The 26,714-nt window shown below is 42.1% G+C and overlaps 4 protein-coding genes across 6 annotated transcripts in view; all 4 read right to left on the bottom strand.

The window, feature by feature from the left end:
- The window catches only part of kcnip1a (Kv channel interacting protein 1 a), a 34,654-nt gene extending 32,348 nt beyond the window's left edge, over positions 1 to 2,306 (bottom strand). The window contains exon 1 of the mRNA XM_029512174.1: positions 2,219 to 2,306. Within this exon, the coding sequence (XP_029368034.1) occupies positions 2,219 to 2,306 (88 nt within the window). The remainder of the gene's footprint in view (positions 1 to 2,218) is intronic.
- Positions 2,307 to 12,997: 10,691 nt separating this feature from the next.
- LOC115050140 (uncharacterized) lies at positions 12,998 to 21,230 on the bottom strand. Of its 3 annotated transcripts, none has more exons than XM_029512893.1 (14): positions 20,977 to 21,230; positions 20,765 to 20,851; positions 20,295 to 20,450; positions 20,001 to 20,117; positions 17,544 to 17,666; positions 17,385 to 17,441; positions 16,760 to 17,287; positions 16,275 to 16,523; positions 15,554 to 16,163; positions 14,964 to 15,094; positions 14,827 to 14,880; positions 14,564 to 14,730; positions 14,402 to 14,470; positions 12,998 to 13,982 (listed from the first exon to the last, which is right to left on the bottom strand). In XM_029512893.1, exons 1-12 carry the CDS (start codon positions 21,100 to 21,102, stop codon positions 14,602 to 14,604), a joined length of 2,367 nt encoding a protein of 788 aa, XP_029368753.1. In that variant the 5' UTR covers positions 21,103 to 21,230; the 3' UTR covers positions 12,998 to 13,982; positions 14,402 to 14,470; positions 14,564 to 14,601. The 3 variants fall into 3 exon arrangements, with proteins under 3 accessions (XP_029368753.1, XP_029368754.1, XP_029368755.1); XM_029512894.1 differs by having other exon boundaries at positions 15,554 to 16,160; XM_029512895.1 differs by having other exon boundaries at positions 20,367 to 20,450.
- Positions 21,114 to 22,768, bottom strand: LOC115050421 (protein FAM184A-like). The gene is made up of 3 exons (XM_029513264.1): positions 22,449 to 22,768; positions 21,579 to 22,359; positions 21,114 to 21,127 (listed from the first exon to the last, which is right to left on the bottom strand). Exons 1-3 carry the CDS (start codon positions 22,710 to 22,712, stop codon positions 21,114 to 21,116), a joined length of 1,059 nt encoding a protein of 352 aa, XP_029369124.1. The 5' UTR covers positions 22,713 to 22,768.
- Positions 22,769 to 23,418: 650 nt separating this feature from the next.
- On the bottom strand, positions 23,419 to 26,386 carry LOC115050420 (protein lava lamp-like). Its single transcript, XM_029513263.1, has 4 exons — positions 26,191 to 26,386; positions 25,376 to 25,548; positions 24,906 to 25,035; positions 23,419 to 24,333 (listed from the first exon to the last, which is right to left on the bottom strand). The coding sequence occupies exons 3-4, from the start codon at positions 24,960 to 24,962 to the stop codon at positions 23,419 to 23,421; spliced, it is 972 nt and encodes a 323-aa protein (XP_029369123.1). The 5' UTR covers positions 24,963 to 25,035; positions 25,376 to 25,548; positions 26,191 to 26,386.
- Positions 26,387 to 26,714: the final 328 nt, after the last annotated feature.

The following is a 26,714-nucleotide window of genomic DNA, read 5'->3' as shown; positions in this document are numbered from 1 at the left end:
GTGCTTTGACTTTTGCCTGCAACCTAAAAGAGAACATTTTATTCTCTGGCAGTGTTAAAAAAGAGGGAGAGTGCACAGGGAGGCAAACGGGGATTATGGCAGCAGAGGCAGCAACAGCTGGCTTTCAGAGAAGAATAAGGATAAGAAAAGGAAAAATATTTTTTCACGTGAGGGTCAATTTACTTGTAGGAATGTGAAACAGAGAAAATGGGGATGACAGATGGTAACAAGTTGCAGTATGAGAAGCGTAGGATCTATGGTTCTGGAAATACAGACTTTTTAGACATAAAGTCTAAAAACCCAAGAGCATCAATTTCAATCATCTTTTGAACAATGTGTCACACTGGTCCCCATGGAAGTGTAATAATAGATGACTGGAGTATCTCATTAGGAGCAGGGTTCAAGTCTGACTACTTTTAGTTCTTTAATAAGCTCCAGCACACTCTCCTCACTTTCACACACACAGTGATGCAGCATTTTCGCCATCTGGTCCTCATGACTGATCTTGAGAAAAGCTAAATATTCAAATACTAAGACACCATCAAGCATCATTAAAAACATATAATCAAGCATGCATTAGAAACTCCCTACAGATGGCTTCACAACTTATTGGAAATGTCCAGTTTCTGATTCAGAGCACTTCTGAAAGTTATTTAAAATGGAACAGCACTTGATGGAAGCCAAAATAATGGTCAAATAGTTGTTAAAAATATGAACTGCGAAATAATTCCTACTGCAGCATAACAAGTTGTTCGGCTAGTAGTTCTCTCTACCCTCAGCACTTAGAGGGCAGGGGGCAGCTTCTCAAACTGGCAAGCAGCAGCTTTGAAACACAATCCATAAAGCTAGAAAATCGTAATGGCCCTTTAAGGAGCTGAAATTTGAGCATGTGTGTGTGTGTCTTCATCATTTGTCTTTATGGCTGTTGTCTAATAAGATGTTGTTACAGCCGCAGCTCTTGCTCCCACCGGAGGTCTGAGAAAGAGCCAATGTAGGCCCGTGTGTGTGAGCATGTGGATGTGCAGCGCAGCTCACCTTATTTCCTTATTGACTTTTTGACTGTGTGGGTGTTTTAATGGCCACATATTAGTGGCATGTGTTTTTCGTTTTTGGTTTGTTTTTTTTAAATGCCCATGTGTGTGTGTTCGAGTCTTTTTCAGTTAAATAAACGTTTCCTCCACTGTGTGAGTTTCAGTGAGAGACTTTGTGTTCATGCTTGCTGCTGCGTCGTCTTTCTGCAATGTTTGAGTATTTCTTCTGGGGAGCAATTTGTTACGCAACCAAACCTCAGCAGCGGCAGCTTCTTCATGATGTGTGTGTGCGCATGTGAGAAACCTCGGAGGCAGCTCTACCCACTGTGGCTGAATGCCTACAACATCCAACAAACACTTGTGCACAAGTGTGTGTGTGTGTGTGTGTGTGTGCGTACATCTTTATGTGTTTACTGTATGGCTGTGACTGACCTCTTTGATGTTTCCCATCCTTCCAGACAAAATGTCAATAGGTTCACAGAGTATTATCCTGTAAGTGTGTGTGTGTGTGTTTGTGTGCGTGGGTGTGTGTGCGCATATGCTTTGCATGCCTACAGGCGCCTGCTGCATTGCCTACGATTTCTGAAGCATGCTGAGCTGAAGCAAGCAGCTTTGTGTTTATTTTCTTTCTCCTTTAAAAAAAAAACCGACTTCCATACTGACTGCACGCACAAAGAAGCAGGGCACAGGAATATCAGCACATGTGCACACAAAATAACAAGTAATGAATCACAATAGTAAATCCTCCCCTTCCTCTTAGCGCCATCTGTGTACAGCTCTTCTTCCCCATTGCCACACTGACACATTTTATTACTCGCATTCATCACAACACACTCACACACACCCACATAAGCACACAAACGCTTTCTCTCTCTCTCTGCTCTATATCAACTTTATCTCTCCTCTCTATTAGCCGCTCACTCCCTTCATCTCTGTCTCCTTCACTTCTCCCTCCAGAGAGCACACTGAGGAGAACAAGGTCAACTGCAGATGAAGAAGACTAAAGAAAATAAAGGTAAAGCTGTGGATGAAAGATGACGTTGATCAAACTGCCTCTTCTCATTTTGTGATAGTTAGAAGTTCATTTTCCTGCTGAAGTGTAGTTCACACACGTCACACACACGCTGCACTTGGAACATGATAAACTATATCTGGATTAATACAAAGGCATTTGAGCGCTTACATACCTTTAATAAGAGTCCCAGTGACCAGTTTATGCAGAGACAAGGCAAACTTGACAAGTCCCTGTTTGCAGCGCTTGGCACACCCCGACATCCTGACAGTGACCCGAGACAGAGCAGACCGAGCAGGGCCAGAGCGGGACAAGGGTTTCCAGGGCAAAATATGCAGTCGCACCAGCAGTTGCTCCAGCACCCTCAGAGCGAAGTGGCAATCAATAATCAACTTCTTCAGTGGTTCCAACAGGGCAGAAGAAACGGAGTAGAGAGCAGAGTCGCCTTTCTTCCTGCTGAGCTGGAGGGAGAGAACAAGAAACAGTGATCTTTCCCTCCCCCACTCCTCCACTTTCTCCGTCCTACCCCTTGTGTCCAAATTAGTGTCTGCTTGAGAGCAAGACATGCGAGACGTAGAGTAAAGTAAGAGAAAAAGAGTGAAAGCGAGTGTGTCAAAGAAATAAATGTTCACTGTCAAAGTGAGACAACTAAAGCTTCTTTACGATGTGCTTACGATCCAAGTTTCCAAGAAACTTCCTGCAGCCAGCGTCGGGGGTCGTAGTAATGAAGTAATCTCATGAATTCTCCTTGGTATTCTATTTCTTCTGCATCTTCTTTTCTTCTCGCCTGCTTATAAAGTGGAGGATCAGCAATCCACTTTCAGCACCAGGGACAATGGACAGCTCCCCACAATGCAGTGCATGCACACTGTGCTCCTGTTTCTCTCTGTAGGCAAACACACACACACACACACACTCCTCCCTCGACCCCTCCCACGGCCCTTATAGCACATAAAGATTCTTTTTCAGCTAATAAAATGAGCTCTGTGTTTATTTATCACATCACCCTTTCTTTGTTTAAATAGCTGACCGACATTGAAAACAAACCTATTTTAAACCAACATGTACATTTCCTGTAGTGACTGCTTTGTGTTTTCCAACTGTACATTTAATCCTGTTTTGGTAATCATACGTCTCCATTATTTTGTAGCTGTGTAATCCAGTGGTGGATTTTTTTTGGTTTGCTTTGTTTTGTTCTGTATTTTGTTTTTGTTTTTTCAAAACACTGATGTACAAATAAATTACAAATCATATTTAAAAAATGTGAAAACCTTTAATGTAAATGTGACGTGACCCGTAATATTACCACACTGAAAAGAAATCTCTAAAACAAAACACAGAAGTTAACGTACGTTATAGAACAGTGAAATAAAATGTCTGTGTTCTCTTGATGAGTTTAATCTTATTTCTAATCTTATTTCTTGCATTAAATGTTTGATCTGAAAGCAAACCAAACTTTAGCTGGAATGCAAATGTAGCATTGCAAAATGTCTCTTTTGATGAAATAATAAAAGTTAGTACTCAAGGACAAGTTCCTCCACAGACTCTAAATGTAAATGCTTTCGTCAAGGTATTCTACTTAGTTATTTAATGCATCTCAACTAATATATGCATCAGCTATCCCAAGACCCTCTATTTTATTGATTAATTTGACCCCAACCTCAACTCATCAATATACCTGCAGTCAGACAGGAGAACTGCCAATCAATTGATCCAGTTGTATTTGACCAGTTTTATAATGGATCACATGGGGATGACCTCTAGCAGGTCCCTGATCCATCCCGACAATGCTTTATACAGCACAAACGTCATCCTCTGAAACTGGCACATAACTCAAGAGAGATGACAAGACTAAAAGAGAAGAGAAAATCAGCACGGGAGGGAGAAAGAAAAAGAAAAAGGATGTCGAGGGATAATCTTATTATGTACTTCTGGGCTATATTTAGTCTTGCATTTTATATGGCCACTGCATTGAAAGCTAAAATGCTAAATTCAGAGAAAGCTGCAATAAAGGCAAAGTTGGGAGGAGGAATAATGAAGAAACAGATATAAACAGACATTACGAAGGGAAAACAGAGAGAGAGGCAAGCAATGAAACATTAAGATGAGTTGTGTGCCAAGAGCAAGAGATGTTCGCTGGAGCTGGAATGAAAAACAGAGCGTCTCGTAGAAAAGCTGAAAGGTTTGGCAAAGACAGGGATCAATATTTTCCCCCAGCTTCTCAATATTCTACTTTACACTTCCTTAAAGTAGCGAGAGGCAAAAGAAAGAAACAGGAGAGGAGAGTAAAAACAAGTTCAGGGGAAAAAAGAAGGGGTCGGGGGGGGATTCTTCTGAGGCACCACCGATGCTTTTGCTATTAAGCATGAAGGAGATTACGGTGTGGGAAAATTTCCATAAACATGCTTCTCTATTACCACCTCCATTGTTCATGATTAATGAGATTAGTGTTGCCTTTGCAAACAGATTCAAGGATGTAATAGCAGCTAATTGCTTGTCTCTTCCAAAATTAGAGGCTGCGTTGTTTGGTTCAACATGAATTTGCTCAGAGTGATGAAGCTGCCTGGTAGACACAGATGAAAATGGGATGAAACTTCAAAGGGAGCTAGAACGGAGAAGAGAAGAAATAAGATGAGCTGAAGGAGAGATCGAGTTTGTGAGGAAAAGTGCAATAAAGCATTACAAGACCTGAGAAGGGGACCAAAGCAAAGACAAAACTAAGAGAAAAGAAAAAGGGCTGTAATCTTGACGGCTTGGATGAGAAAATAGAGAGGATGGAATCAGGATTGTTCGCATGTAGGTGTGTAGAGACAACGCAAGTTTGAAGTACAAAGGTGAAAATTATTTGAAATCTTGAAAAAAAGAGAAACAAAAACAAAAAACACTGAAGTAGTCCAGTGAAGAGACGGGAGGACGACGATGAAGGTGGTAGAGCAGGAGTTGGAAGGGGGTCGGCACAGACAGAAAAATGAGCAAGACAAAAAGAGAGGAGATTGCTTTGAGCGCTGTAGATCTGTCAGAACTGAATTACAGGAGGCCAGCTGTAAGCTCTGATAGTGCTTTGCCTCTAAATATAACAGGCTCTGAGATGGACTGATATGGCCACAACAACAGACACGGACATGGTGAGAGAAAAGAGGCTTCCCAACACAAGAGGAGAGAAAGAGCGGCTAGAAGAATGCCGAAGCACACAAATTTGTACATGAGGAGATTTTTACCATGAATGAAAGAATGACAATATCCACACAAACACACATCTCATGACTATTACACAGCTGTATTATTCCTGAATAAAACACAACAACCTTCCAGCACCGAGACCCTTCTGCCCAGACACAGCAGCGGCTCAGACCCACTTTTAGAGCCCATCTGTGGGTGTGAGCAACAGAAGTTGCCCTGGAGCTCCGGAGGCCGACTCCAAACCACCACCCCACTTCAGCCCCAGATGCTCAAGGTGTCAGTGGCAATGACGGACTGACAATGTCCCCTCAGGGTGAAATTAAAACCTCAACACAGCATCCTCCTTCTCGTCTTTCTCATCCGCCTCTCTTTTTCCAGCAAACCCCCCCTCAAGACACATTTGATGATGACAAGTGCCTGTCCGCATCGCTGCACTTACACAAACACAGAAACACACACTGCTGCAAGGAGGAGATATGCCCTGCAGAGCTGACACACTCACTGACACATTTGCACAACACACACACACACACACACACACACACACACACACACACACAAAGAAAACCAGTCGTCCCTTTATCTGTTTCAACAGAATATCTTACACCCATTAGTCGCTGATACTGAAACCCCTTTGACAAGACACACACACACATACACACCCTCTGTTTTTACTAATTTTTACAACTTTCCCTCCATCTTATCTCTGTTCTCCATCACTCTCTCTGTCTGACTCCCATTTTGGCCGACATGGGAAGAGAGCTGAGCTTGGCATCATTATCATCCAGTGGAGATAATTAATTAACACGGAGGTCATTAACTGATGTAAACAAGTTGCTAAGCCCACACCACTGAGCCCCTGCCCATGTATGTTGGTGTGTATACATGTCAGCTCATAATGATGGTGAGGCTCCCTGGAGGAGAGTATAATCAGTGTCCTGTGGGTCTTGCTGAGATGGCCAGTTGTATAAAAGCAGCTGCTCGCCAGAATTTATTGAAGCTTCTTAGTTGGTGCAGTACACGACCACAGTCGATAATAAAAAACCTGAGTGTAACCCAACAGGTAAATATATATTGATGCGCTTAAAGGATTCATATAAAGTATTAATAAGGCTGGGGCAAGATTTCAAGGTTGAATAATCAGCAAATCTTTGCTTATGCAGAGTTTGGACAGAGATTGTGGAGAAGAAAAAAAAAACTAAACCACAAATAAGCTAATATTTTATGATTATTGCGGAATATAGTCTTTAATAAAAGTGTAAGTACAGCTTTACAGTGATTCATGCAAAAGCACCAAAATACAATTAGCAAATAATGCAGATAAATGAGCAATGGTAGTGTTACACTATTCATACAACCAGATGAAAGCTTGTGCATCATAGCAAATTTTATGATTTCATAAGAGGTACTTAGGCCTACAGAGGTGCATCAAATATTATGATTTCATTTATTTGGCTTACATGTAAAATCTTCATATTTAATGCAGAGCAGTCAAATAAATGTAAACAGTTAAAGAAACATATTTCTGAAATAGGCATGGCACTCAAACAGCGACACATGAGGGCTAACATGTCTGACTTCTGACACTTTGGGTTCATTTGCCACGACCCGCAAGGAAGAAGACAACAAGGCAGGCAGAGCAGAGAGCGTCATCACGCTGACACAAAGGTCAAAGCAAAGGTCAAACAACTCTAGCTCCAATCGCCCCTCCCCATTGTGGCGGACACGCTGGATAGATGCCGACTGTCTCAGGTGTTCAAACCTGCCGTTTGAATGCACATTTCAGCAACAGTCAGTCACTTTCCTGCTCGTTATTGTGTCTCCAGAGAAAATCTGTCTGGACCAAGTCAAGTTCAGCTCATTGGTGGACCACCATATCACCCTGGCTCCAACAATTACTTTCCAAATGTACTGTCTCAAGAACAGGCTGCCACCAGACATCTGCTATTGGATTGTGGCACTGAGTTATTGAAAGGGGTCTCTAGTCCAGGCTGCGCTGCCATCCAGGGGTGAACAGAACAACTGCTCTCCTCAGACATCGTTTTTGGTGGCCCGCCATGGCAGATGACAGGGGAGGATCCATCAGTGCCTGCCCTACCTGTGCCCAGATCAAAAACCCATCACCATCCAGCAAGACAGCTCCTCTGGCTTCCACTGCCACATTGGCTGTGGCTCCCGTAACTTTTTGGGCTCACGGATTTCCCTCCCTCACAACGTAAAAGTGTCATTCTCACAGTGATTAACAGACTCACTAACCCTAACCCTTCACTCCCATGCCTTCCCTCCACAGAAGCCAACCTGCATCATCATCATCATCATCGTCTGTCCAGTCTTTTGCCAGATTGTCTTTGTTTCTTTTTTGCGCATAGCTCTCTCACATTGTCCCTGTGTATGATCTCAGCGCATGATCTTTTGCCTTGCTTGGGGTTTTTCGGATTTGTTTGCCTGATTGGACAGATCACCTGCGCATGACCTTTGCCCTCACTCGTAAAGTTTATGTTTTACTTTCTTACCTGATATCATGTGTTATCTCTGCCATCAGTTTGATTGTCCCAAAACTGTCACACACGATATTTGAGCTCAAACACCTGAGCAGGGAGTCCTCAGTCGCCAAGAACATATTCTGCTTATCATGACTCCCTCTCCCTCCGTATCTGGTTTATCTTCCCTGGCAGTATCAAAAGTAAAAAAAAAAATTGCTGAAAAAACATTGAGCGAACAAAAGATGACATGATTTTTGTTGTTGAGTGACCAGCTGCAATGTTACTACAGCTAACAGCTTTTGGGGAAACACACACACAGACCTAGTTGTTAACTTACAGGTTAGAATTACCAGAAACTACTGCTCCTGTCATAAACATTAGCAAATATGACAAAAACAATACTCGCCCGCTGACATCTATCTTCATGGCTCGATGACAGGCGTGCACCATCAGTTGGTGCACGCCTGATGGTGCACCATCACCAGGCGTGCACCATCAGTTGCCTAACAGTCACTGTCAGAATCACTGACTGTTAGGCACTTACAGATGCCCCAGAGAGAAATTCTGCTGTGTGGTAGCTAAATCTTCTAATAGTTAAGAAGTGTAAAGTCCAATGGCAGTCAAAGGAATGTTTTTCTGTATTTTCCTATCCTGGATCGTAGATGGATTTACTGTCCCTTGCTGTGCTTATGAAGCGGATGGTCCCAGATGGTATTTTAAGATGGTGGTATGTAGAGGACTCGAATGTGTTTATTTTATGCGAACTGCGGGGGGCTGAGTGTTTGACCTCGAGTCTCAGTAGGTGTAGAGGCAGCCCACTTCAGAGTTTTCATTCCAATCTTTGATGCTCAGTCTCCTCAGGAATTCATTTCCTGACTGTAGTGGTTACAGGTCTGCAGAAGAACCAGGTTATGACCTGACCCACCTAGAGGAGGTAATGCAGTAGCTCTGCTTCGACAGTGGAATAAAGAAGATCAAGTGTTTCATTTCCTCTGCAGGGACAGTTAACACAGTGCTAATCTAGCCAGGTGGGAAGAGAGGGAAACATGATTGAAGTCCGCAGGTATGACTATGAATGCTTCAGGATGTTTAGTTTGTATCCTGTGAATGGCTTTATGGATGGCATCACTCAGACCATCGGTATTTTGCCTTTGGTGGGATGTAAAGGATCCTACACCCTCCAGGGTGTACCCCGGCCCTCGCCTGGAGCGTTGGCTGGGATTGGCCCCAGCAGCCTGTGACCCAGAAACGGAAAAGCAGCAGAAGATGGATGGATGGATGGATGGGATGTAAAGTAGTGCTCTCATATGACTAAAATCCTGTGGAATGAAGTCAGGTCTCTGACACCGTGGTATATTCCATATTTACTCAGTTTTAGAGAAAGAAGCTCCCCTCTTGTGTAAATTCTTTTTCCACCATAAGTATCCACCACAAATACAGTAAAAATAAATAAATAAATAGATCAATCTCAATGGCTAGCATACTTGCAGCTACCCAGCGGAAGCACAGCTTTTCAAAATCTGTTGGTCTCTTTCCTGTCATCCTGACCTCACTATGTTAAATTCCCTATGGCAACTATGCTGAGCTGCCTGCTCCTTCTCTTTCCCCCGGTTTTCTTTTAAACTCACACTGTTTGTTACCACAAACCAGATTTACGGTTTGTCTCTCTCAGTATCTGCTTTTCTCCATCTCCCCTTCTCCTTGTTCCTCTTGCCCTGTGCATGAGCTCAAAACGTCTCCTGTGGTTTATTGGCTGAAAGTGTCCGACTCGGTTCAACTATTTTCTTTACACAGACGCAGTTCTCTTGAGGAACACCTAACCCGAACCCTAGCCAGTGAGATATCCACCAAATTCTACTGAAAGTTTATCAGAATTGCCTACTTGACCTTTGTGATCACAGCTTAGTTTGAGTCTTAGTCTTAGTCTCTATGGACCGTAAGCTATTTGACTAACATGTAATAAATACAGAGTTGTGTACAACGCTTTGATTATTTCACAATGGCGCTGTTGGACATAAATAAAAAGAAAAGCTCACAACTCAGTCTAATTTCTGAGCCACCTCAGTGAATTATTGACCTCGGCCCAGCAATCACCATGATAATTGCTCGGAAACACCGGATGTTTCCGACAATGTGAGCAATTCTCTGTCCACACCACCATCATTCACTCTGGTACTGTAACTCTTTGCACAGGAAGATGTAGAGACTGAATAGCACCCGCACACACACACACACACACACACACACACACACAATGCTACCCACAAAGTCAGTGGTTTTCACGCTGAGAACTGCTGCCACCTAATGTTCATTGGTAAATTGTGTTTAAATAAAAACAATTTGCTCTGACAGGTGTGTTCCTTTCCTAATCAAGTAAACACAGCTGGACTCCAATGGAGGTGTAGAACCATCCCGAGGATGATCAGAAGGAACGGACAGCGGCTGAGGTAAATATGCGAGTGTCACAGCAAACGGTCTAAATACTTATGGCCATGTGATATGTATGTCATTTGAGTCCAGCTGTTTTCAATTAAATTGATGGGACTTGATTAGGAAAGGCACACACTTTTATTTGGCCTTGTTTTGTCCATTGATTTATTTTAGAGTCTTTAGCACTTTGAAATAGCGCCATTTTCAATGTTATATTTTATCTTGGCGTGTCAGGGCGTGAGAGCCCTGTTGAATCTGCTGGATTTTGTCTTTATTATTTCACCTAAACAAGAACCTTCTTAGCAGCCTAAACATGCCCCGAAGCGCAGAAACAGGTGTGGCCCCTGGCCTGTTGATCATTTCTTGTTTTCATTGGACACATTCAAAAACCTTAATAATAATAAAACAAAAAGCAACAGAAACACTAAATAATGTTTATGTTTTTATTTGGACATTTACATTTCAGACAGTTCTCGTAAACCACAGGTAAGTTTACCGCTCTTGTCACCGAGATTGAGAAGCCCAACAAGAGCAAGCACTTGGCTACAGTGGAGAGGAAAAACCCCCTTTAAGGGGAAGAAACCTCTGGCAGAACCGGGCTCAGGTTGGGCAGCCAGCCATCTGCCTCGACTGGTTGGGTGGAAGGGGGGTGAGAGGGTGAGAAAACTGCACAGAGTCGGTGCTGCCGTTAGACCAGCATTCGGTCGAGAGCCGTTCTTTGGCTGCAGGAACATGAACTGGTTCAATATTAGGCACCGCCCTTTAAAATCCTCTGGTGAAAGAGGGTCACTTAGCTGTGGAGTAGTCCTTATAAATATAAGTTGAGGTATAGCATGAAGAGTCTTGGTGAATTTGGAGTTGGTGGTTACTGTGTGGGTGGGGCAGCAGTTGGTAAGTGGGTGGGCTGTTGGGTAATTGAGCTGGATCGCTTCTTTCTCGGTCTAAAGATGGAAGTCAGTGTCTTCTGCACTCTGCGGAAGAACTTGTGAAATGCATTGTAGTGACGACGTTCTGTCTTGATGGCATCAGCGTCAGTTTGGATGACAGCTGTTGCTCCAATGGTTGGTGCAGAGTCGGCTGATGGGCCTGCATCGTCACTGGAAACTGGCACATGGCGGTTGTTTGGATGTTGTTGTGTAGAGCAGAGCTGTCTGGCTGTTCCTTGGATGGAGCGGCTGTGTCTCTGGCCCCATCAGGACAGCTGCTTACTACTGAGGGTCTAGGGGACTTGTTTGACTCTTGTCATCTGTTGTCATCTGATTCATCTGAACTTTCCTGTGGACAAACAGTCATCAGCTGAATGGCAGTATCTGTATAGGAGCTGGCTGCCGTTTTCAGGTGATCCATTGTTACAAAAGTGTGTTTTACAGCTTCTTCAGGAGTGATTCTCAGGTCATAATCTGGACACAGGCAACTTCTCAGAAGGTCTAAAAATGTCCTCCAGTCCTCATATTCAACATGGTCTGATGTTGGTGTATAGTTCATTACGGCATGCCTTAAGTTCCGGGCAGAGTCAAAAGGCCTTTTATAAATCTCTGGCTTGTCACCAGTCACCTCCTCGAACTCCTGCGGTGTCCTTAGTCTCAGCCCTGTGGAGCCATCTTGAATGAAAAACGCCCAGGTCCACATTCCATCAAGAATGTGGTGGTTGGCTGGCTGGCCAACCATTTGGACCATGGTCTTCATCCAGTGATATTCACATCTGTAAGGGAAGAGGTCGCCACCAAAGTACAGGAACGCCAGGACACAGCCTACTGACCACATGTCAACAGATTCGGACAAGGGGAGTCCCAGGTTTACTTCTGGAGCTCTGTATGCTGCAGTCTGCATCATCAGTCCAACCTCCATTCTGCTGCTGTGAGTGGCCAAACCAAAGTCGATCAGCTTGATCTTGAATGGTTGATCCTTGTGATTCACAAGCATCACGTTGTCAGGTTTCAAGTCCGTGTGCATGATGCCAATACTCTTCAGCGTTTCAAAAGCGACGAGCAGCTGGTGGGTCACGGGACGGAGTTCATTAAGATTCAGCGGCTTCCATTGCCTCTTCTTCAACAGGTCCAGAAGGCTCATATCCAGCATTTCGAAGGCCAGACAAAAGTGGCCGCGGTACATGAAATGGTCTATGAATCTGACGATATTGTTCTTGTTTGGGTCAAGGACGCTAACTGCCTTCAACATGGCCACTTCTCTTTCAATGAATTAATCTTTGTTGCCTTTGTGTATTTTGATTGCCACAGTTTCGGATGTTTCGGAGGTTTAAGTCGATACACGTTGTAACTTTTCGAAAGGCACCCTCTCCGTTAAAATCCAGTATCTGGTAGAAGGTGGTATTGCTTTGCATTATATCTTGTTCCTCTGGTAGATCTTCAGGGCGTGCCCGTGAAGTTCCTCTCTGCTTTCTCTTCTCTCGTGTCGGTGAAGGTGTCTTTGCAGAAAAATCTTCAACTTTTCAAGCACAGTGTAGGTCACCTGTGTCTCACTCTGAGGAATTAAAAGGTAAAGCACCTTATCAAAACAGGAAGCTTGATCAGAGAAACTTGTTACTGGTGCAGTGAAACAATCTCCAGAATGCACAGACAAGACACTTATTTTAGGCAATATATTTTTCTGAAAATCCAGCGGGCTGTTTCAGTAGCATTCTCTGCTCATGACAGCACTGAATGCTTTGTGTTTGAAATAGTCGGTTTTCCAAACATCAACTCTGAATCCATTTAACAAACACAAGCATGCACGTGCAGGGAGAGAGGTCGACACTGTAATGACAGTTAATATCATATAAACATTTATTCTCTGTACATTTAAAAGCAAACAATGGAGAATCAATATTATCAATTACTAATAGAAAAATACATTTGCTGCACCATGGTCACTCCACACTCGTAGATACAATAAGTAGCAAAAGAACATCACGTGTGTGTAGTGAACTTTGTATAAAACAAAAATCAATATGAGCGTGCAAATATGACATCGATTAGGTATGAAAGAAAAAGTGTCACTCATACAAAAAGACGTGGTATAATCTTGTATACACTATTGGCATCTTTTTTAATTATATTCTCTACAAAAAATAACAGCAGTACTCTCTTTTTTTAATTAATGATTGTGTGCAAATTTAGGAACTAAAATAACATCTGGCTTTTGTGTTTAAAGAAATCACCTATGAGGAGTAGGAAACAGATCAGTCTTTGGAGTGAACCTTGTTCTCATATTCTGTTCTCATATTTGGCTTTATGTGTAAAAATCAAGTAAGATGACCCGTGGGTACAATGTTGTGTCGGCACATTATACAGGAAGTGTAGCTTTAAAACACGCTTCGCATACAGTGAATGTCCCATCAGCCGGCTCTTCACACTTCAGAGTCCAGAGAGGCGGCAATGGCGATCTATCGGAGTTTAACACAGTGTAAAAGTGTGCAGCAGATGCAGATGTCCCTCCAGTGTTCCTAAATCTTGGCGTCCCAAGACGCTTTTGACAATACCAGCATTTGCTTCAAGGAATTCTTCAAGATTTGTTCGATTGGCAGCCTTTGACATTGGCATTCAGGAGGTGAATCCAGACAACAGCAAGTTGTCCCAACGACTGAGCCCATCCTCACATGCCTTTTCTTGCAGATTAACTATCAGTGCAGGGACAGGCATTTTCCTTTGTTTTTAGTTTGACATCTTGGGTTAATGAATTTGAGGTTAAGTGGCAGATCACAGATCATTACAAGCTCATTGTTAATGACCATGTGAGAAAAGTTTTTCTGACTGGTTGACCTGAGCCTGATGATGCATCCCAGCAGCATGTCGGGATCTCTGCTGAGCTGTAAGCTAAAGCCGTCCCTCAGAGGGCTGATATACATGGCTTTCCATTGAAGGGCAGCCATACACGTACACACACAAACACACGCACATAGGAGAGAGGGAAAATACGTTTTCACAAAATTTTGGCAAAGAAATCCATTGTAGGCTTTTTTTTTTTTTTTTTTAAATATGACATAAAGTTCTATTGGACCTTCTCTTAATGAACTTAACTGTCTGAAATATGTCTTCCATCATAGAATAAACAGTTTCACAAACAAAACATTAACACTCCTTAATTAATAAAACTAACATTAACATTAATTATACTTATTATTAACAACAACAACAATCATCATCATAATAATATATAATATAAAATAATAATACTAATGATACTAAAAACAGCTGACAAACATATTGTCTTGATCTTCTAACCCTAACCCTAACCCTTACATGGACACAAAGGCATATAGAACTTACCATTCACAGCTCGGCCCCTGATGGGGAAGGTGTTCACTGAGAAGATGTCGAAACTTAACAACAGCAACACTGACAAAAAGATCAAAAGTAAAACCTATGTAAGTTTCACTAAGTAAAACTAAAACAGTAAAACACAGAGGAGTCTAATATTGTTGGCCCTACTTGTTGATCTAAGCCACAGTGTGAGATGCTGTAGACAGTCAGTGTTGGTCTGCCCTGACTGAGGTCCTGTATGTGGTGTGGACGCTGTTTGAAGTCAGACCATTATCCCCCAGCGTTTGGACACTGATATGGATGGGGAAACCAAGGTCGACATTCTCTACGATACACTGTTGAAACAACGATGCAGCACTTGAGTGTCTCTGGTTTGACTTGTGTTAGTAACATGAAGCAGTAATGAAGAGTTTAAGGGAAGAGACTGGTACCTTGGTGCATGCTGAGCTCATGACAGATTTGTGGAAGTTCCCATCTATAAACACCTGACAGGTAAAGAAAGAAAAACAACCTTTTAGACAAACAAATCCAAACTCAAACTTACTGGTGTCAGTGTTCCTCTGCCTACCCTGTAGCCATACACAAACGTGCCGTTGCTGCACCCCAGCTCGTCCAGCGGTGGCCTCTCCCAGCCAATCATGAGGCTGCTCTGGCCCACTGTTTTGATGACCTCAGCAGAGCGCACCTCTGCTGGAGCTCCTATGGAGGATAAAATAGAAAAAATGGATAAACATAATTCGGTAACTCTTCAGCTAGTTTTACACGCAGGACATGCAATGTAGTGTAAATACCAACTTCTGCTTCTTCTCTTGTTAAATGACATGGGACTTTTATGAGAGCTCTCTTATTACTTACATTGTAATATAATAAACAGGACACTCAAGCCATTCAGCAAAAGTTTCTATTCATTAACTTTAGTTTTCTATGAGGGAAAACACAAAATCATCCAAGCGTGAAAATCTGTTGCAAGGTTTCCCTCATCACAAGAAATAAAAACAGAGAATGGACCAGCTCATGGTCGAGTCATAATTCTACAATGTGCAACCAAAAACTAATATGTTATACACAAGTGTAGAGTGCAGAGTGCAGTTTTTAAACAAATTGAGGATTTCATCAACAAGGACATTGTGACTTTGCAATAATGAGCATGTGCGTTACCTGGTCTGGGTCTTGCTGTCTTATCTAAAGCAGCAGCAGTCTTTCTGTCAGACTTGTTGGATCTCTCAGTAGAGTGATGAGCAGACTGAGCGCAGGGTGCAGCAAAAACAAGTCCATCATGTGGGGCAGTCTTGTCTGAGGCAGTGGCTTTTGAATTCGTTTCAGAACCAAGATCTATTGCATCAGATACTTTGGGGAGAGCTGTGACTTTCTTTGTCTGTATTGGGGACATCGTCACATCAGTGCTAGCTGCTTCATTAGGTACCGTAGCTGCAAAAGGACAGTTAGATGAGCTAGAAAGATTATACTCTGTAGTTTTTGATGTGACTTCTTTCAAAGTATTATAAGTAAAGATGTTGGGATTCAATGTAGCAGCTCTGGAGGCAACTGCATTAAAAAGTGTTACTGACTTATTAGTAGCAGCAGATTTAGTTGTCACTACAGGAGTGTGCTGAGCTTGAACTGAAGTGGTGACTGTGAGGCTTGAATGTAATTTATTAAAACTGGGACTTGGTTTGTTTGTGCGAGAGTTCAGGTTCACATCTGCAGGAGCTGAAAATGAGAGACTTTTTCTGGGCTCATGTCCTCTTCCTCTGCTTGAAGGAGCCTTCTGACGAAGGAAAACATTTATTAGACATAAAGGAACAAAAAACTTTCTCCGGACTTGGTGCTTCTACGTGCTATTTATAAAAAACAACAACAACAACAAAACTTATTTTACCAAACAGCTGCTCATTAGCGTCTTCTGCAGTTGCTCATGCAGGTTGATAATCTTCTCAGGACTACTCAGTCTCCTGCTGCGACCAGTGTGTGTGCCACAGGAAGGAGAAGTAGGACTCTGTTGGGATCTGGGGGACCTGGCAGAAGTAGCCACATCTGGGGAGGGCTTTCCTTTCACATCTGGATGATGCAATCCAAAATTCTCTGGATCCTTGATTGGTTGGTCTGCTCCACCAGCAAAGGGCAACATCTGTGGCAGTATTGGGAGACTATCATAGTGTGTGTACATTTCAGAACAGGTAATTGAAGGTGTTTTTAATCAAATAATTAACATCAAATTACAATTCAGGCATCTGGGCCTAAATATTTGTCTTTTAGAATAGCTTCTAAAATAAATACAAATTTGAATGGCAGATATCCAAATCTCCCCACCATTTTGGCTCCAGTAAAGGTTTATCTTATCATAAATTAGTTTGCTAATCTGACCTGAGCTGGGAGAACGGCAGTCACTGGGAAACTCTCTGGGACATTCTCTTGCTGTTGGACAGTTGGCACAGGTGAGTTGACTTTTTCCTTTCTTGTTTTTGTTGTTGCAGTTGAGACTTCCCTCCTGCTGTCTTGAAGATTTGTTGAAGATTCACCAATGGAGATAGAGATGTGTTCGTCACTTTTCAACTCTCTGCATTTTGCTTCAGATTCAGGGGTGATTCCAATTTGGAGCTGCTTGTTTTCAGGAGTGCATTCAGCAGCACACATCTGATCAGGTTTGGATCCAATGGTGCAGTGGTGGTCTTGAAGTGCAGAAATAAATCGTGGTGTAAACGCCTCTGTCTTTGCAGCACTTCCTGGTGTAAACACTGCTGTGTAGTCCTGCAGAACAACATCACTGAGCAGCTGATCAACCCGCTGTTTGAGTGTGGAATCAGCACATCCATGTATCTGCATGGTTTTCATCATCTGAACTAAGAGGCTGTTCCGCTCCTGACACTTCACCACCAGGCACGATAACTTGGCCTGTTATTGGGCAAAGCACTTGTAAGCTGGATGAAAAAAGAATGAACATGACCACTATTAGCTTTCACACAGTGCAGCATGCAGTAAATTTGCTCACCTTTAAAGGAGCTAAATCCAGGTCGGTCTGGCTCCGCCCTTTCAGGAGTGTATTATACTACAATAAATATATGAAATAACATGGAAACAATAAATGTGATACATGTAAGAAAAGGTTATAATGGTATCATGGAATATAAAATAGCTGATTGGTGGGCACCTTTGCTCTGATGTTGTTGTAGCGGCTCTGGAGAGACATGAGTGCAGAGCTCAGATCATCCTTGCTGACCTGTTCTCCCTTTACAGCGATATACTCAGAGTTAAGCTCCTCAAGAGCCACCGTCTGTGGGATTTAAAGACATACACACAGTGGTCACACAAAGTATTCAAAACATAGTTCAAAGTTGAACAATTGAAGACGAAAGATGTTTAGGATTATAAATGCATGGACATGAGAAATGACCAGTCTCTGTAATCTGTATGTGGCATATCCATACATAATTTAAACAACCCCTCCAATAATTAAAGCTTTGTAAGCTCAGTCTGATGATTACACATGCTTTCCGAAAGTGATGGGAGCAGAGATCACATTTATTACCGTGCCATATACAGTTACAGGGCTTAAACTAAGAAAAAACCCTGAGCCTGAATTTTTTCCCACAAACTATTTAATTCTTGTTCTAAATACAAAACAGGAAGTAAATAACCAAAAGCCTTGCCATCTCTGCCCCTCTCTTCTATCCACTTATTTTAAGCCCTTTGTGTTTTAGGACATCTTACCCTGGCTTCATAAACTCTCCATCATCTCCAACAGTAACTTCGACGGAAAAAACGATTGGTTGCTGCATTAATGAAAACTCGAAATCGAGAATTCTACATAACAATTCAGAAATTTCCAATATCCTACTACTCCCAATATCATAGCGTTCACACAACAGGTCAACTTGGAAGGAAAAAAAATAAGTTTAGCATATTGCAATTTATGTTTATTTAGGAAGTAGTAATTCCCGAGTTTCCCAAGTTGTTTTAGATGTTTCCTGATTCAAATAAGTGACTCCTGATCAGACTTCAGCATTGATGACGAGCTGATCATTTGAATCAGATGTGTTGCAGCAGGAAACATCTAAAACATTCAGGACAGTGGCCCTCCAGGACCGAAGCTGGAGACCTCTGGACTGCTCTCTAGTCTCTGAAGGGATCCGGTCCAGTCTCTCATCTGTGCAAAACATATTTTATATGGACACAATACACACAGTCTCACACTGCGGGGGGTCTGTGGGGGGTCCGGTCTCTGATGGTTGTGTTGTGTATTACCTCGTGTTGCTGTTTCTGTAATTCACCTTGATTAACAGACTGTCCTGTGTGCTCCATGTCTAGTTCCTCCTCTGCCTCCTTTTATGATAGTACTTCTTGTCATAGATTCAAGAGGACGGCAAAAATGGAGGCGAGAATTAGCGAGTTAGAGTCGCGGCTCCGCACTTTAGCTAGCTCAGCTTATGCTAGTGTAGCTAGCTATTAGCTTGGCTCGTGGATGCTGGTAACCATGGTAACTAACTAACTCTTATCTTCCTTCCAACATCACAACGCAGGACTTTAATGGCTGCAGAGTTAAGTTTCATCACACTGACTATACTTCTGACGTTACTTCTCACACCGTTCACCGGAGAGAGGGACACACAACAAGGTTACGTGCTGACTACGTCACACATTACCCACAACAAGGGGAATGCTTATTGTTTGTCTGTTGGGTGAGTGAATTTCCCTCAAGATAAATAAAATAGATATCTATCATATATATCATGATTTTAATAAAAAAAAAAAAAAAAAAAAAAAAAAAAATATATATATATATATATATGACCAGAAAAAAGATCAGACCAGAGTGACACGTTTTGTTGCGGGCAGCCGAACTTGGCGAGGTTACTAGGGTAACTGGTTATGAGTAATGGATAGTGATGGCACCCCTCCAGAGACTGGACCAGACTTGAGAGACTGAGATTTGACCAGATCAGACCAGAGAATATGGACCAGGAAAGAACAGAGCGAATCACCCACTGAGATGACTTATTTATGGAAGAAAAAGATACAGTTCATGAAATGTAAAAATCTATATAATTATTTAACAATTTAATTAATTATTGCATGGTTCTATTGCAGTGCTTCATGAATTTATTTTATCTTTCAAACTCGTCCATCGAAGTTTGACACCCCCCCCCCCCCAAACAAATGGTTTGGCCACCGATCCTTCGCTAAGCCCCGCCCCCCTTTGGTTACTGTTAAGTAGCCAGTAATGAGAGCATCAGTAGAAATGTAGTGGACAAATATTTGTCCTTCAAATGTAGTGAAGTGAAAGTAAAAGTATCCCCCAAAAATAATACTCAAGTAAAATACAGATACTCAAAAAGTGTAAATTTACTTTGTTACTGTCCAACCCTGCTGATTGGTTAGTGATGTTAGTTTGTTTGAGAGGGAAAGCTGTTACTCTCTTTCTATTGATAGGTGAACTCAACTGACTGCTCGAACCGGACAATATCCCGGATAAACAGGTTTGTTTTTTATGTTGATTTTTTATTAATCACAGTACAACGAAACTCACCGGAATACTTTAAGCCCTGCAGCCAATTTATTTCTGTGGTATCTAACAAACCAAAAGAAAAAGACATTGTACCCTTCTTACCTTAGCTTTGAGCTGAGCTGTGAGGATTTTGTACTGCTCCTCTATCTGTGTCTTGAAGGTAAGAGCATCAGTCTTCTCCTGGACCAGCCCTCTCAGTTTGGTTCGCAGCTCCTTCACCTATGGCAGACAGAACCACTGTTTAGGTTGGGGACCATGCGACTGAGTACAATATAAAAAACACCAAGTTGTCCCAATTATAAGGCATATTTAGGGATATATGGTTAAATAAATGTGTGAATAAACAAGCAGACTTGATGTTACACAGTGTGAATATTTTCTTTGTATAGTTAATACCTGGGCATTAAGTATCTCATTTTCCCTCCTACTTTCTTCCATCTGTATGGCTGCATCTGTCAGTCTAATCACCTTCTCAGCTTCATCAGCTGCCTTCCTCTCAGCTTCATCCCTCCTTGCTTCTGTCTGGCACAATTCACTGTACATCTTCATGGTCTGAGCACAAACATAAACATGAACACACTGACTTTGTTCGCTGTAAACATGATAAAATGGAGCACAAAGAAAGCATAGTCTTGCATAAGGAATACACTAATATCTTGTGGTCTTGTCTGAATTAGTAAATTTAGCTGATTCAAAATTCACGTTCTGTGTCATTATACTCTTTCAGATTCTGGTTAAACAATATAGAGATAAAACATAGTTAAATTTGAATGTATTGTCTCAATCTCTGGTGACATTGGAAAGAGAAAAGTAAATACCAAACATAGCAAATGTGAAGGAAGACAAGGAAAATTGTGCAAACTCACTTCATTATGCCTCCTTTGCAGTTCCTTCTGTGATTCGTTCAGTTTTGCTCGCAAACTCTCATTTTCACTCATCTGATAACTTTGTTCCTGATTTTAAAACCATTTTGTGTAAGAAACAGAAATCAATCGCAAAGTTCAATGAGCCAAAATGCTCATAAGGTGGCACAACACTGATACAACATACAAATGCATAAATCAACACAACACTATACCTGTATAGAGTTCTCTTTGCAGGTCGTAATCTGACATCTTTGTGTAACTGAATCTTCAGTCCCCACAACGACGTCTGTCTTCTTTGTCGTACCAGTACTGTCTGGATTTAACTGATGCTGCTCCATATTCTTCTCGTTCACTTGTGTTTGGCTGGGAGGAGCAGATTGAAGAATGCTTCTTTCCACTTTCAAGCCTTGAATCACAAATATTAACTGCTTTTCTTCCTGTTTTAAACAACTGACTGAATTTTCAATTCTTTCTTTTTCTTCTCTCAGACTGCTAACTGCCTTCATCAATTTGTCCCAGTCGTCTTGTGAGGTGAGAGATGTTTGCTGTTCTTTCAGACTCTTTAAGGAAAGACTTAGTTGGTCTCTCTCCTGTTTCATAGTGAGCTGTGCTTGGATCAACTGGTCCTTCTCTGTCTGTAAATTTTGCAGGGACTGTATGATTTCATCACTCTCCTGCTTTCTGCTTGATAGAGTTTCTTTTAATGCCTCTTTTTCTTTTTCAAGACCAGATAAAGACTCTGTCAGCAACTCTTTCTCTTCTTTAAGGGCACTCATAGATCTAATAAAGTGATCTCTCTCATCTCTCAGCCCACAGACTGCTCTGGTAAGCTGCTCCTTCTCTTGTTTGAGACCAGCAAGACTTTGAGCGACGGAGTCTTTGTCCTCCTTCAGAGCCCAAACTGTCCGAGTTAAGTGCTGTTTCTCTTCTGTCTGCGCTTGGACTGACAAAGCAACTTCTTTTTGCTGATGTGTGAGAAGAGTTATGTTGCCTGACAGCTCATCATGTTCTGCTTTGAGGCTCTGGATGGTTTTCCTCAGCTGATTCACTTGATCTGTCAGTGAATTAGCATGCAAAGTGTTTTGTGGGCTGCTCTGCCACAGTTTGTAGTGGTTGCTATTTTGAACTGCATGTGCTGGAATCATAGACAGATCATCTGGTTGTTGACTTGACATCAACTGTGATTCCCCTGTCCCTTTTATCATACTCTCCACTAAAGTGTCCACACATTCACTTAGCTTTATCTGTTCTCCACTCTCCTCTAACTTTTGTTGGAGCTGCATGATGGTGTTCAGATCATCCTCAGTCTTCCTGGTGAGCTCTGTGATCAAACACCCTTGCTCCTGGTTCTCCTGCTCCAACCTGGCTTTGTCCTCCTCTAAACTGGATATATGTTCCCTCAGTTGTGTTTGCGCGGTCCTGATTTGCTTCTCTCTGAGCTCAATGTGAGCCAGCAGCACCTGTATCCGGTCAACCAAGGCCCGGTTCTCCTGATTCAGACCCTGGACAAGATCGTCCTCAGCAAGAACTGCAATGTGTTGGGTGGGAGAGGACTGTTGAGGATCAGCTCCATTGCAGGTGGATGGTGAGCCTATCTGTATTTCAGTGAGATTGAATTTGATTAGTGATACACTGTGTGTGGCCGTGAAAAATAGTGGGGAAAACTAAAACAACTATGATATACCTTTTCTTTTGAAGACCATTCGGTTTCCTCTGGTTCCTCTACCTGTTTCCTGAGTTGTAATTTCAGTTGAGTATTCTCCTGAGCTAGCACCTGCAGTTGTTCCTGTGTGTGCTGCAGGGTGGCTTCCAGATGGTCACGGTCTTGTTGAAGAGCTTCTGAATCTTCCCCAAACCCCAGGCTCCTATATGCTTTCCTTAGGGCATCGGCTTCCTCACTGGGGCTTTCTTCCAGGTTTAATAGCCCTCTGGAGCACCAGGCGTCCATTTTAAGCTCATCTATTGTCTCTGTACTGTAAGACAGTGACTGGAGGCTGAGGTTGTGTTTGCACCCATGGTGAGCAAAGGGGTTTAAGGGGGCTGTGACTGACAATATTGAGAGATCCTCTGTGTTGTTATGTCCACTCTCTGCTGTGCCCTGGTGGAGGAAGCACAGAAGTACAGATGAATTTGATTGTTTAGTAACCCATTTCAGTGATGCCTGGACCTCTGCAGAGATCACAATTTAACATCATATGTGTTAAAAAGTGGAAGATGTGGTTATGTAACAAGCTGACACAACAGAGCTTTCTTCAGCATTAAGCCTTCTTATCCTGTAATACCGTCTCATGAAAGGAGAGATTTATGGCATTGGGTAAATAACATTAAGCGAAACACTTAATGTTATTTGTCGTTTTTTTTTTTTGTTTGTTTGTTTGGGTTTTTTTTTTTAATAAAAAATAGCCTGACTAATGTCAAACGTCAAATGAAAAATATCACTGCTTATAAAGTTATGTTTTTTTCTTGCTGAACAGTTTCAACATTTGATAATTTTAAAATAGGAATGTTTACAGTTTACAAAGACACAACAATTGTTCCTTATTGTGAGTATTTTACTGCCAAAACCGATTATATTATTTTATTCATTACTGGAATCCATGTAGTACAATTGAAATCGTCCTATATTACATATATTTGTACACTGTAAGATATGATCATGTCTTACACACCTCACCCAAGCTCCCCACTGAGTCTCCCATGGCGGTGGTATACAGCTCATTGTTGAAGGAGTCAGGACAAGTGACAGGGCTGCAGCTGGGCAAGCTTATCCCTGGACTGGGGCAAGTGGATTCCCAGACTGTGGATGGCTGAGTGGATGTTTGGTTTGCACCATCCCTGAGGATTTGTTGGAGCCTAAGGTTCTCTGTCTCTCTCAGCTCTTCAACCTCCAACATCAGGGAGCTTTCAGACAGCTTTAGCTGCTGCACCTCTGCCTTCAACTCCTCCACTTTGCAGCCCATGAAGACTCTATTCTCCTGAGCCTCTTGGAGCTGCTCCATCAATCCCCTCTGCTCTGTCAGCCTACCCTCCTCTCTCTCCAGCAGCACCCTGAGGTCCTCCTGCAGACTCAGAATGAAGCCTTGCAGTCTGGCTTCATTTGAACTCTGTTGCAGGTCTTTGTTTCTTCCTCCTTCTATTTGTTCCTCTGCCTTTCCTTTGTCACCCTTTTGCTTTCCTTCTCTTCCAATTCCCACACTCGGCTGCAATTGCTTCCTCCTCTCCTCCTTTTTCTCCTCTTCTCCTTCACACTCCCCTCTGAGAGAAGTTAGCCTCTCTTCCTCTAACCAGTGATTTACAGTCCCAGCAGTTATCCTGACTTCACTGATTGTTTTCATGCCAGTCGCAGCATTCACAGTCATGTCAAGTAACTGCTTTTCTAAAGTGTATATCCGTTTCTGTAGGATCTGCTCTCGGTCCCGGGCTAGGCTGAGCTTGTGTTGGAGTTGGGTTTTAAAGTTTTCAAAGTACTGGGACTGGCGACTCATCTCCTCCTCTTTGGCCCTCAGCTGCCTCTGACAGCGCTGCAGTCGCTCCCTCCATATCTGCTCCCCTCGCTCCTTCTCCTGAGTCTGAACAGGAAGGAAGATGGAAAAAGAGTAAGACCAAAACAAAATATATACATATACAATACAGGCCAAAAGTTTGGACATACCTTCTCATTCAAATGAATAGGAAAGTGTGTCCAAGCTTTTGGCCTGTACTGTAGGAAAAAAGATACCTCAGTCATTGCAACATTGATACCCAAGCTTGGAGAACAATATGGTTTAAAGCTGATGTCCTCTCATAATATTTATTAGTATTAATAATATTATAATATTATTATTAGTTTGTTTGTCAGTGCTGTCATCGTGTTGTCTCCTGACTTCTTTCATATATAAAATAAGATTAGTTTTACAATTTCCATAGAAAAAACTGTGCAAATACAGTAAAGTAGAATTTCATTTAAATGAACACTCTCGCCATCATTATTACCTCAGCATTGTGATTATTATCAAAATTTCAGATCTGACTTCTTTATAGCCGTTATTTCCATTTAATTTTCAGACTTGATTTTTCAGGTTAATACAATATGGCAGTTCCACAATTTATTGTGATCCATGCCAATCAATGCCTAAAAAACCCAAAAAACAACAACACTCACCATGGTCTTGACTTCCTCCCTGAACACTCTTTGGTCCAGCCTGTGGGAGTGTTGCATGCTGGGTTGGTGGGAGGCAGAAGCTGGATTGTTGTAGCAGCAGACTCTTCTTTGACCTCATCAACCCTCTGATCTAAGCACCACAAGCCAAGATGTACAGACAAGCTCATATCACACCACCCTCTTAACCTCACACAAACTTCCAGAATGAGCTCAACTGGAATGTTGAGCAAATTCAACTTAAACCTACATCTGAATCACCCCTAATGAGCATAAAGCTACAAATAAAATCCCCGACAGTATTTCCAAGGGAGTAAGTAGTAAGTAAGCAGCGGTATCCGTACATGCAAGTGTGCCTTCCACTCTGGTGATATGTGATCTCACCTTGGCTAAAATTGAGTACATAGTAGCAGGTGTGTGTGTGTGTGTGTGTGTGTGTGTGTCACTGGATCTCCTCTCCTCCAGCTTCTCACCTGTTCCTTAGGAGGTTGTCCAACCGGATGGCTCCAGAACCTTCAGTCTATTACACAGAACTCGCAGGTCCAGTTCAGGTCCCATAGAGTCAGTTGCCATGGTAACGGATGTTCTTCCAGTAACCAAGGTGTGATCCTTCATTGGGTAGCCTGTGCCTTGGGGTGAGTTTTACCTGTGGCCCGAGAAATGATTTCACATTTACTCATCACAGGAAGAAAATTGAAAAATTGCATTCAATTACATTTAGTTCCCATCCGCTTGGCTGTTTGTTTATTTTTACTATCTACATGTAAATACACAGACATGCATAAAGATCAGTGACTTTATAGTATAAGACGGATATGCACGAGTACAGCTATGTATTATTCACACTGTCAACAGCTTGGTAGCAAGTTGTCCAGCACAGCTCAGTAAGCTCAGGTTACTGAGAGATGCCTGGGAAATAACTTGAATACTACATTCATCCTCTACCTTCCAGCACCTCCTACGGTGTTTTAGAAATACACCAGTCCTTAAAACTTGACGTGACTTGTACATTTTATTTATACTGTCCCTTATTATTGTGTTTTCAGTGTATATGATGTATTTGATGGGCAACAAAGTCCACAGTCTTCATTCTGTGGATTCTTCAGGGTGAATTTAAACTGTACAGACTAGAACACATAAGTCAGGAACAGTAGAAATTAGTACCACTAGAAAAACATTAATCTGCATATAAAGTACATTTATATATATACAGCAAACTATAACCAATTTTAAACAACAGTTGTAGTAATGAATGGTTTCAATGATCAAAGTTCAACTGAATAATTACCTGGGTGAATGCAGTTTCATCCTCTCAGGGAAGTAACGAGCTTCCAGTATGTTCTGCTTCTGGACTGTGCACTTAGTTTCACTGTTGTTTCCTTAGAAACATCAAACAGGTTGACATTTGCCAGAATCCTCCGTCTCCAGTTGGCTCTCAACTTATTAACTCCCTCACTCAGCCCGATACTTTCACTCTTCTCCTCCTCCTTGCATCTCTGGTTTTCCATTGTCTGACAAGCAATTCCTTGAGCTGAGTCTGTGACTATCCTCCCTTCAATAAATCCTCTGATTCAGAGTTTCTCTCTGTAAATCCATGTTTGCCTCTCACAGAGGAGTTGAGGTTTTATGTTCCAGGTCCAAGAACCACTACAGTAGATTTTTCTTCATAAATAAATTTCACTTTAATCTTCTGTATATCTGGTTATTTATTAGATTTTAAAATATGTTTGCATTCCAGGTAAGGGTCTTCAGCAAAAGTGCACGTTTATTGAAAAGGCCATAGGGTTTTCACGAACTATCTAAAAATGCATA

This window comes from Echeneis naucrates, chromosome 10, assembly GCF_900963305.1.
Source record: "Echeneis naucrates chromosome 10, fEcheNa1.1, whole genome shotgun sequence".
In the NCBI taxonomy this organism is placed as follows: Eukaryota; Metazoa; Chordata; class Actinopteri; order Carangiformes; family Echeneidae; genus Echeneis; species Echeneis naucrates.
This window is presented reverse-complemented; position numbering and strand designations above follow the sequence as displayed.